This window comes from Caretta caretta, chromosome 3, assembly GCF_965140235.1.
Source record: "Caretta caretta isolate rCarCar2 chromosome 3, rCarCar1.hap1, whole genome shotgun sequence".
In the NCBI taxonomy this organism is placed as follows: domain Eukaryota; kingdom Metazoa; phylum Chordata; order Testudines; family Cheloniidae; genus Caretta; species Caretta caretta.
Window position 1 is genome coordinate 159,026,234 of NC_134208.1, and position 12,020 is coordinate 159,038,253.

General features: G+C 42.2%; 1 protein-coding gene across 1 annotated transcript in view; it reads left to right on the forward strand.

The window, feature by feature from the left end:
• Positions 1–12,020, forward strand: part of ACBD3 (acyl-CoA binding domain containing 3) — a 33,238-nt gene that overhangs the window by 10,949 nt on the left and 10,269 nt on the right. The window contains exons 2-6 of the mRNA XM_048843347.2: positions 297–438; positions 1,251–1,391; positions 2,748–2,906; positions 5,926–6,100; positions 7,544–7,724. Coding sequence (XP_048699304.1) covers positions 297–438; positions 1,251–1,391; positions 2,748–2,906; positions 5,926–6,100; positions 7,544–7,724 — 798 coding nt within the window. The remainder of the gene's footprint in view (positions 1–296; positions 439–1,250; positions 1,392–2,747; positions 2,907–5,925; positions 6,101–7,543; positions 7,725–12,020) is intronic.

Sequence of the window (12,020 nt, forward strand, 5' to 3'; positions counted from 1 at the left end):
TTTTGCTAAAGATGCAATCTAGGATACGTTATTTAAAACACTTTTTATAATTATGTTGCAATAGCTACAGCTGAATGTTTCTATTCTGGACAAATTTGCTTAATTTTGACCAAATAATAGGATTTATGACTTGTATTTAACAATTCAAGGAGCAGATAATTTCCTCTGGGGCAAAAAATTGAGAACACTTAAGGCATAGGTTACCCTATCCATTCTGTGAGGCTTTTTCATATTAGTATAAGTTTCTCTTTTAATGAATAAATCATAATACCATATTCTTCTCTTTGCTTTGGCAGAGAAAGATGGCAAAGCCTTTCATCCAACATATGAAGAAAAACTTAAACTTGTGGCACTACACAAGCAGGTTCTGTTGGGACCCTACAATCCGGACACTTGCCCTGAAGTTGGATTCTTTGATGTACTGGGAAATGATAGGAGGTAGTTTCTCTTTCATTGGCCTATATTTCAAACAGACAGTGAGAGAAATGCAGTTAACATAATCTTGGTTCAACAGTAGCAAAACAAATATATTGTACTGTCTGGAAATGCAAATAAGTTGGTGGAAGGGGGAGCTCTTCAGATGTGTGTACCTGACATATCAGTTACTAGGCAAATATAAGAATAGAACTGTTTAGACTTGAAACCCAGGAATACTCGGCATCCTTTATCTTCAACTGGCAAGATCTATACAATTTATCTAAACCACTTCTGTTATAACATGTCACTATTTTGATTAGTTAATGACCCAAAATCTCATTAGATTCATGAAGAATTAATCAGTCATAACATAGAACAGAAGCAAAAGGGGGATAATACATCAAATGCCTCCTTTCCAGTTTTTCTGAATTTTGGATTTTTCAAAGTATAATGTGAAGTTATAGTTAGGTTTAATGGTGTGCGTTAGAGACTTGCTTGCAATACTTTAACAAAATCCCTTCATAAATGTTACGCCCTAAAAAGAGGGATGGGCAGAAAAAAGCCTTGTAGGATAGAGAGGAAAAACAGCTATGAAGTCTTCTGGTTGAAATGTCAATTGTAAGAAGAAAAACTCTGTTTTTTCTAGTTAGTATGAGATAAACACGCTTGGTTCCAAGCCTCTTGTGCATCATGGCTCAAAATGTGACTGTAATTTCAACCTGAGTTCATTCTGTGTTTGTTGGATTGGGAGTTGACCACTAACTTGAGAAAATTGTTGTATGTTCTTCTAACATTATATACTCTTACTGGGGTATATTTTTTGTTTCTCTCAGGAAAGAATGGGCAGCCCTTGGAAACATGTCAAAACAGGAAGCCATGGCAGAATTTGTACACCTTCTTAATAGGTGTTGTCATCTCTTTTCAACATATGTCACCTCCCATAAAATAGAGAAAGAAGAACAAGAAAAGAAAAGGTGAAGTGGATTTTTTATGTGTGGAAGAGAGCTGTCTTCCTCCATGTGCATGCAAAGCTGCAGCTAGCTTCAGTTGCAGGCCCTTACCTTTGTCAGTGCTTGTCTCCCAAATTGCCTTGTACCAGTCACACTCCTTAAGCCTTTTTACCATTTCAGTGATAAGTGAGTATTTGAAGGAAGGGGGTAAGAAGACCAAACCTCTCTAGAGTGCCTTAGAAGTGCCTGGCTATTATTTCTACTAACATTTGTAATATTTGGAGGGAGGGATAGCTCAGTGGTTTGAGCATTGGCCTGCTAAACCCAGGGTTGTGAGTTCAATCCTTGAGGGGGCCATTTAGGGATCTGGGGCAAAAATTGGGGATTGGTCCTGCTTTCAGCAGGGGGTTGGACTAGATGACCTCCTGAGGTCCCTTCCAACCCTGATATTCTATGATTCTATGATCTTTGTGAGGAACTGAGTTTGTCTAAAATAACTTTCCCACTATCTGACACTGAACAACTAGAATATAAAATAATGAGCAGATGCCTAAAATCTCCTATCCTACTGGTCTCCAGTGGGCATAAGCAGCGGCTGAAAGCCCCCTTGGGGGAGGCTAGCCCCCCCTGGGTCCACCCCTTCTGCCTGAGGCCCCATCCCTACCTCTCTCCTTCCACCACTCCACGGCTGGAGGAGCCCCAGCTAGGCCAGCCTGAGCCCCACCCCAGACTGCTGGCCTAGGGCTCTTCTCTCCCCCCAGCTTCCAGAGAGAGGAGGGATGCAGTGTGTGGTCCCTCCCCGGGGTGGCAGTGAGGAGGGATGCGGCAGGTGGGATGTCTTGGCAGGGACCTCCAGAGAGGGAGGAAGGGTGGAGGAGAGGAGTCGGCGCAGGCAGCCCCCCCACCCCTTGGGCAGGGGGTACAGCAGCTCATGTGTTAAGTAGAATCTGCATAGTAGTTTCTAAATCATTAACAAACATAGGGGAGGGAGAAGTGGTTGTGGCTGAGCTCGTTTCCAGCCATTTAGCTTCATGTTCTACCATAGTTTGCTGACAAAACTTAGTAGGTTAGAGTGATCATCAGCTTATGATTCTAATTTTTACACTTGGCAAAACTGATGACAGCTGAGTAAAGCTCAGACAAGTCTTTCTTCTCCGTATCTTCATAAAGATATTATGCCTGTCAAGTTAGAGAGAAAGAGGCAATGTGTTGAATACCGAAAGCCTTATCATACATATGAAAAGAAGCCCGAAGCCATGTACCCTGTACAGTGAGTCATGTAGACATAACTTTGACTTTGCCGCAGATGACAAAATGGTAAAAGTAACTACATTTAGGATGGTGGTGATGCTGAAGTGTGTCATTGAATGGCTGTCACAGGAGGGAAGAGGAGGAACAGAGGCGTCGTGAAGAGGAAGAGCGAGAGCGTTTACAAAAGGAAGAAGAGAGGCGTAGACGAGAGGAGGAAGAAAGACTGAGACGGGAAGAAGAGGAGAGGCAGCGAATAGAGGAGGAGAGGCTCCGGATGGAACAGCAGAAGTGAGTTGTTGGAATAGACCAAATTTAAGAAAATTGCTATCCATGCTATTGGAACAGTTGCCTTTCATTCTGTGCTCGCTTTGGAATGGTTATACCATAAACAAATGCCAAAAGTCTTGGTCAGGAGCAGTCTGTGTGTGGATCAAATATGGCATATGGAGTTCTACAATGAGATCTGCAGCTACGCATCTTACAGAGGTGCAGATTTGCAAACATTGCAGATCCCAGCATGCGGTTCTGCATTTTGAGCAAAATTGCTGTTTAGTTTGCCTTAAAAACAGGATTTGGACTATAAAGCATTTAACCCCATGATAGATGCCTTGTCCTCTTAATTTGACATTGTAGAGCCACTGATGCAACCAAGAGAATGAAGGGGAAAAAGCAGCCGTGCAGAAGGGTGATTTGTTCTGGGCTCTGTAGTTTCATGGGCTGCAGTTATACAAATTTGCAGCCCTCTGGTTCTTGGCAAGTTGCTAATGCTACCCACAGTTGAGGAAAGTTTGAGTGCCCCTATGAAAAGGTTACTTGAATTGTGATTTGAGGCCCTGTCTATACTGAGAATTGAACCCAGGTTGTTAACTTTAAAGAGAATGCTGTATAATCATGTTTCTCAATTTCAATTCTATGCGTACATGCACCAAAAATTTTCAAACCTTGTTCCCTAACATGGCTTGATTTTTAGGGGTGCTGTGTCTGTAGCTCCTGTTTACTTACGTGGAATTTGTGTGTGCTCAGTACCTCTAAAAATCAAGTCAGTAAAGAGCTGGAACTTTGTGCCCAAGATTAAAATTTGATCAAATTCTATGATGATGTAAAGCTTTAACTTTTTTTTAAAAAGCAATATATTTAAAGTTGTGTATTTCATTGTATTTACCAGCAGAAACACATCAAAATCCTGAGAACATGGATCCATCCATCGTATACTCAGTGCATAAGAGAATACTAGTTAATTAAAACTTCTTTCCTTCTCTTTGATTAAAAATGTCTAATTTCATCATGGCAAAAGGTTAACAGTGGAGTGCCTCTGTGTTTAATATATTTATGACTTGGAAAGGGGAGTGAGTAGTGAGGTAGTAAAATTTGCAAATGTCAGTTATGTAGGTTAGTCAGAACCAGAGCAGACTGAGAGGAACTTCAGAGAGATCAAAAAAAAGCTAGGACAGTGGGCAACATGATGACAGACAAGATTCAATTTCCAGAAATGCAAAGTAATACACATTCGAGAGAGATTTTTACAAGGCCAGGTCTACACTACAGGCCTAAGTTGATATAAGTGCATTGCTCAGGGGTGTGGAAAGTCCACACCCTGTGTGACAGTTATACTGACCGTAATCCCCTGTGTAGACAACGCTATGTTGACAGGAGAGCTTCTCCCAGAGAGCTTCTCCTGTCTCTTTGGGAGGTGGATTAACTATGCCGATGGGAGAGCGTCTTCACTTAAGCACTGCAGCTGCACCAATGCAGCGTTTTCAGTGTGGACCTGCCCTGACACTTTACAGGGTTCTAAAGTAACTGTCAAAAAAGGGTTCCTGAGCATCACTGTATATGAAGACCTCTGCTCAGTGTGCCACGGCGGTCAAAATGCAAACAAGATGTTGGGATGCACGAGGGATGGGATGGTGAATAATAGAGAATATTATAATGCCTTTATATAAATCAGTGGTACAGCCTCCTCACTTATGCTATGGGCAGTGCTGGGCATCTATTTTAAAAAGGATATTATAGAAGTAGGAGGATTTAGAGAAGGGTGATGAGTGATCAAAGATCTGGAAACCTCTTTTGTGCAAAGAGACGGAAAAGACTGCGATTGCTCATCTTACAAAGGAGGCAAATAAGAGGAAACATAATAAGTGTGTAAAATGATACAGAGAAGGTAGATCAAGAGTTTGTTCTCCTTGTCTCGTAACCCAAGAATAAGGTGACTTTCAATAAAATGTAAAGTGGGAAATTCAAAACCAGTAAAAGAAAATTTTTGGTCACATACCATGTAATTGAACTGTGGAACTCATGGCTTCAGGAAGTTGATGCAAATAATTTAAAAAGGGGTGGAAGGGAGGGAAAGGATTGAACATTATCAAGAATATCCATAGGTGTCAAACATTTTGTGGAAGAAATATTAACCTCATCCTTCAAGGTTTAAGCTAGGCTGTAACTATCAGAGATCAGGATGAGACCTAATGAGTTGGGGCAAATTATCCCATCTGCCTACTGCCAGACTCTTTCACCTTTCTCTGAAGCATCTGGTCCCAGCCACAGTTGGAGACAGGATATTGGACTAAGTGGACCATGTGTCTGATCAAATTCCTATTTCATTCCTGTAGAAAAGGAGAAAAGCTGCATATCCACTCAGAACTAACCCATGTAATAATCCTAAAGTGTTACCAATTAAACCTGCTATTGTCACACACTGTTCCATCTTGCATTGTTTTCTGTCCTCCCCTGAATCAGGCCAGTCAGTCATACTTTCCCTATCTGGTTGAGTACAGGTTGTCCAGGGAATTTGAGGCAGATCAAGTATCACAATGTATGTTCTCCTTTGGTACAGAACTCTTATTTTCACCACAAAGCATTGACATAGGACTACTTTGGCACTCTGTCCTTGATGCCTTCTGTGTTGGAGGACTATTGGGATTGTGTGTGTATACTTGAACACCAAACCCTTTTTTCTGGCTTCAAAATCTGAAAAATGCAATATTGTGGCTTTTTTAGCGCTTCCTTCTGGTTTATCAGACTTCAAATGGTGACTCATGGTGTTCCTTGCAAGGCAGCTCTTTAACACTTTAAACGGGTTTTCAAACATTCAGTAGAAAATAAGCTGGCCTCTTGCTAATACTTTTCTCAACTGGCATATTTTAGATGGGAGAAATCTCACTTGCATTATCTCCTGGCTTTGTCCCATCTGTATTAATTAGTTTGCACAAGGAATTGAGTTCACTGTATTTGAGGCCAGTTAAAAATAGTGATCTTGCTGATACCTCCAGCCATTTGTAATCTTCGTACTCTGCTCCTGACAATTCAGGCAACAAATAATGGCAGCACTGAACTCCCAGACTGCTGTTCAGTTCCAGCAATATGCAGCCCAGCAGTATCCGGGCAACTATGAACAGCAACAGATCCTAATTCGCCAGCTTCAAGAACAGCACTATCAACAGTACATGCAGCAGTTGTATCAAGTCCAGCTTGCACAGCAACAGGTATAGTAGGACATTTGAGATATACAGAGTCATTGGTATCCCTGATCCAACCTTTCTACCAGAGGTACTAATGCACTTTTGTTATCCTAGGTCAAAGAGGTGGTGACTCTTAAAATTTAAAAAGTGGCGTTTGGTTGGCTGACACTGTATCAGATTCAAATACCGAAGCTTCTTTGTTAATCTCTTCCTGTAATTTTCTAAAACAGCCATTGGCTAAGAATATTCTAAGTAGACAGTTCAACCTTTGACTTGTCTGAAGTGACTTTGCCAATCACTTAATCCCTGTTAGAGTTCTTAGAGGTCAAATGTTAAGCACTCTGTAATAATGTGTGCGTACTTTAATAGTTTAATGTGCCCATAGCAGTGGAATCTGGGCTCAGATGGCAACAAATTTACGTTTCCAGAATTTCTGCATTTTAATGTATGACGTTAGTTCAAACCCATTCATGGGAAAGTCTTTTAAGGAATTAGAAGTCAGATCACATCTCTGTTGCTCTTGTTTTTCTTTGATTTTCATAAAGGCTGGTACCATGTTAATCTGATCCCCCCCCAACCAATTCTTTAATCTGTTGGGTTTCCAATTTTTCTTCAGGAATAAACCTTCCTTGCTAAATCCAAAAGACTTCCCCGCTGGCTAATTCCAAGTGTTAACTATAAATAGTTTGAATTATTACATGGTACAGTTCTCCCTCTTCTTGGGTGAATTAAACCATTTGCAGAGGGTCCACACAAAATCTATGTACCACTTATGTCCCATTGAGACCTTTTTTTTTTGAAGCTGGTAAAGTGCATAGGCCTTGTTCTGTGTGCAAAGCATCCTCAGTCTGTGCCTTGGAATGCTATTCTTCTGGCATGCTTTCCATAGCTGCTCTCTGCTTTAGTTCTGTGGGCTTCTTTTGCCCTTAGTTTCAAATTCACACAGATTTGATATTGTAAACCCACAAACTGGCAGGGGATTTATTATAGCTCTCAGGTACTTCTGCTTTCAAAAAGTTAACTAGATTTCAAGAGAGACCCTTTCAACAGGCTAACTATTAAAGGCCAGTAAATATGTAACTGTGAAATTCTGTGCATACCTTTTCTAAAACAAGTTTTTTGTGAGCAGAATTACTATAGTGATTACTGAAACTTGCAAACGTTTCTCCAATTAGGTGTGAAAACAAATTACCACTAGCTGTCTCCAGTTAGGATTTCAACTGACCATTTTCAATTTTTTTCAGCATCTGGATCCAAATGGCCTGACTTCAAAAGGCCTGACTCCATGTAACTCACTGATTGCAATGGGGGCTGTGTATGCTTGGCACACCTGAAAATCAGGCCACTTAGATGCTTAACTTTAGGTCCCCAGATTGGAAAAATGTTGGCCTACATTCTGAAATGTTAATTAAGATATTTTGATGACTACTTCCTTGTTTTTACTGAACTTGGTTTCTCTAACTGTAGGCAGCATTACAAAACCAGCAGGAGGCAGCAGGGGCTTCTATGACTACCATGCCAAAGGTGAATGCAGCTGCCCCAGGAGAGAGCCCATCTGTTAATGGACAGGCCAAGGCTCATACAGACATCCCTGAAAAAGAGCTGGAGCCAGATGCTCTGGAAGAAGCACTAGAGAATGGACCAAAAGGTATGACTAGAACGAAATTCCTTAATTTAAACAAGAAACCTGAGACTTTTGTTAGAGCCTAGTTCTTTGAGTGATGGTCCCTATCTGTATTCCCCTGTGGGTGCACATGTGCTACATGCACCTGAAGTTGGAGAATTCCTGCAAGCAGCATCCATTGGTCTGCGCATGCACCCTTGCTCTCCTCATGCCTCAAACTGAGGGTATAAAGGGCAGAGCAGATGACCGCCTCTCCAGTTCCTTCTTGCCACCGCATAGCCTGGGTCAGAACCTCCTGGGTCCAGAGCACCTCATGGAGAAGACCATGAGGCCACAATGCCTCCCACAATGAGAGGTGATGCTGGTGCGAATCCATATCCACAGACCCTTATCAGCAGGCAGGAAATGCTCTCACAAGCCTAAGAGCAGGTCTTCTTCTAAATGTGCTTCAGATGACCAATGCATTTCTGCTTAAATTGAGCATGTCTGCTTATTCAGCCTGTAAGGACTTAGATCATCCTAAGGTCCCAAGATCATGACACTAGAGCCCTGGTTCTGTGGGCTTTTTCAGTACCAGACCCTGTACCAGTGACACCAAGTTCACTGGTACTGTCCAAGCTAAAACATCTACTGGGAGGAATTATGTGCTAAAAACTAAAAATTAGTGCATCCAAAATTATGCAAACAATATTTTAATATTCTGCAAAAATTTGCATATTATTTTATTTGTCAAAATAACACAATATAATTACACCAGTTTCAATTATTTTGGTAATTTATTTCAATATACTTGTCAGCAACTATGTCTGTAACAATACAGAGAGCAAAAAAGATTCAGGAAATGTTTTTTAACAAATAGATTCCTTACTAGACATATTAATAGAGAACTCTTGAGTAATAATTCATTTAAACTACAATACAGAACTGTATTTCCTGCATCCATCAGAAGCAGTGCAAAGGCTTGGGGGAGTTGGGAACGGAGGGAGGTAATTGCTGGGAAGGAGCCTGGGTGTGAACTTGGAGGGTTGTTTGGTATGGATGGGCAAAGTAGGGAACAGGCTTTTGGGGGGGCGGGGGGAGGATTGTTAGGGAGCTTCCCCCATGCAGACCCTGTCTGACCCCTGGCCTCTCCAATTCAGTTAGGTACATCTGCCCCTGTCCCCATGTGTCACTGTGCCCCCCACTCAGGCGCCTCTGTGCCTTATGTGGCCCTGCACTCCCACTCCCATCCCTTGCACCTCCACTCCCATTCAGCCCCTGCCCCAGTTTGTCCTTATTAGCCCCTTTCTGACCCCCCGGCACCCCCACACTGTCTGTTTCCCCATATCCCATGTCTCTTGGCCTGGCCCAACAGGCGCTATGAAGAAAGTAGGCTCTTTCTCTTCCCTAGCTGGCTGGGAGTGGCTGCTCTGTTCTAGTGACACAGCGCCCTTTGGTGGGCAAAAGGTGGAACGGCAGCAACTTTCCAGCAGCAGCTATTTTCTGCAAAAATAGAATAAATTATACGTGGCACATGAATTATGCGCATGTGTAGTGGTGCAGAATTCCCCCAGGAGTAAACATCAGGATACATCAGTTCCAGCAAGGAACACCTGACCAGAGCCTCAACCACTGGTGGTACCTTCCCCATCTCACACAGCACCTCCAATCCCATCAGCACGAGGGGATCACACCCAGGAAAGGCAGAGACTTATACTACACCAGAAGATGTTTTTCCTGTTCCCACGCCTCAATTTCCCCCATCATCTGGACCTTCTCTCACTGGGGAGATTTTAATTCTACCAGGGGATGTTGGCTGTAGCAGAAGTCTGTCCCCTCTTCCATCTACCAGTCTGGCTTTTCCTCCATTGGAACTGTTAGTATCACTGATGAATCCGGACCAAAATTTCTCTTCCTTGGGAGAATCTGAAACCCCCAGAGGAACCATCATCTCCCCCAAGAAAATCTAGCCCAGACAAGAAATCCAGAGCTTCCTGGTACCAACCTCCACCTTCGCATTTACCTCTGGACTGGTGGTGCCCCATGCATTGAAGACCTCTACAACCCCTTCCTGACACAGTTTATTGGTCATACTGGGGAATATGGGACCCAGATGCAGAGCCTATTTGTCCTGTTAGGCAGTCACTCCACCATTGCCCTCTGAGGGAACATTTAGAACTTCCTCATGACCCTATGGAAGAGGAAGATTACAAACCGATTCCATCGGTTTTGCTGGTACTGACAAGATTGTCATCTTCATCTCCTGATTTAGTAGTCACTCCAGTGTCTCCATCCCTTCCAGATGACCAGAAACCGTTCCAAGAATGATTGTGCAGAACGGCAAAGGAATTCCTGATCTCCTTAGGAGAGGTTCAGATCCCTCAAACTCTTGGATATACTGCAAACTACTGGGTCTAGTCAAATAGTGCTTTGAGTTAATGAACCTGTTAAGCAATCTGGCATATACCAGTCACATGCACCCCTACCCCTAAGAAGACAGAGGAACAATATTGCATTCCAGCCAAGGGAGCGGAATTTCTTTTTACCCATCGCATACCTAACTCTGGTCATGCAGGCTGCCACTGAGAGATCTAGATGACAGTATCCAAAATCCTTCTGACAAGGAGGTTAAACATCTAGGCTTATTGGGAAGAAAGGTATTCCCATCCACAAGCTTTCAGTTCAGAATAGTGGAATATCAAGCACTGTTGATTAAGTATGACTATCTGAAATATTCCAAGTTTACAGACTTTGTAGACGAGCTGCCATAGTAAGACAGAGCTCAGTTACAAGCACTTATTGAAGATCTGCTGGTGGTAAGAACCACACATCTATCAGTGGCTGATGCCACAGACACATTATCACGGTCAATGTTAACAGCCATTATAGTATCCTAACTCGTAGCTAGACCCCTCAGGATTTTCCAGGGAGGTGCAAAACACTGTAGAGGACTTGCCCTTCAACTAAGCCCATTTTTTTCAATGAGAAGACAGATGAGTCCTTACTCTGAAGGACTCCAGAGCCACCCTTCACTCCCTGGGAATCTATACAGTCATGCTGTCTGGAGTGACTCACGAACGGGAGTACCAACCTCAGAGCAGACTTTCAAAAAGCAAGGCGGACACTTCAACTGGTGGTATGTTCTATAATTAAATTTAGTCAACACAGTACTAAATGTGAATTCCCAAAGTACTACAATAGTCTTATAACAGTCACACAGTCCCATTAGACACTATGTCACTACCCAGGCAAGCTGGACTATGTGATTAGTGAGCACACCAAAAATCACAGAACTTTCAGGTTACACCTAGTCCCAAGAGACCAGTCATTCACCCAAGTTGATTTGCATCCCAGCTCTCATACCAGAGACAACTCTGGTATCCAGTTCTATAGTAAACTAACTAAAGGTTTATTAGGTAAGAAAAAGGAATGAGTTATTGAAAGGTTAAAGGTGGTAAAAAATACATATACAGGTGAGAGAGTTTAGTATGTCTCTGCTACTGTTTGGAATTATAAACTGCCAGCTTCCCATAAGCCTTTTAGGGTTACCCAGAGTAACTTGGGAATTCCGTCTTCTCGTTTCTTTATTCTGCCCTGTTAGAATTCAGACAGTCCAGAGATGAAGAATTCTTCCTTGTGTCCATATATATATAGCTTCTTCTCTCAGAAACCAAGCTGACAGCAACAGTTGCGACACAGGTCCCTTCTTCATGGGAGGTGGGGGGAGGAATGCACTTAGTCTTTGATCCTTGATCTAGCACAGTGGCTCACTGGCATTTAATGAACAGGATTTAACATCTTTGTAAGAGACCATTTGCATTACACAAGGCTTCCTTCTTGTTTGATGGGTTACTTAGTTACAGGGCTATAATACAATGCAAATATTTGCTGTTGTATTATAACATAGGGTATAGTTGAGTGAAAACAATACATGCAGTATCCTATAAGCATTTTATAAAATACTAAAAACACATTCTTATCAACTTAACATCCAATATTTATTTTGATAATGCTAACACACAGAAAAGCAAGACTGATTTCCAACTATGCATTTAAGTGTTCAGTGAGGCCTTGTCATGAGCTAGCAGTTGGTCTACCAGGGTCATATATACATCTGCCCCCAAAAGAAAATATCACAGGCAGCCCTATAAATCTAGACCAGTAACTCAACCGTTTTATCAGCTATCTTATGATACTCCTCATAAGAGCCAGAAGATGCAGAAGTCTCATTTCCTTGCAGCTCCCACATCTTTAGCACCATCCCCATCCCATCCCCTGGCTAAAAGATATTTTTGATGGCCGTTTAAGAACTGCAAACTCAGTGATGCCACCACTAACCAA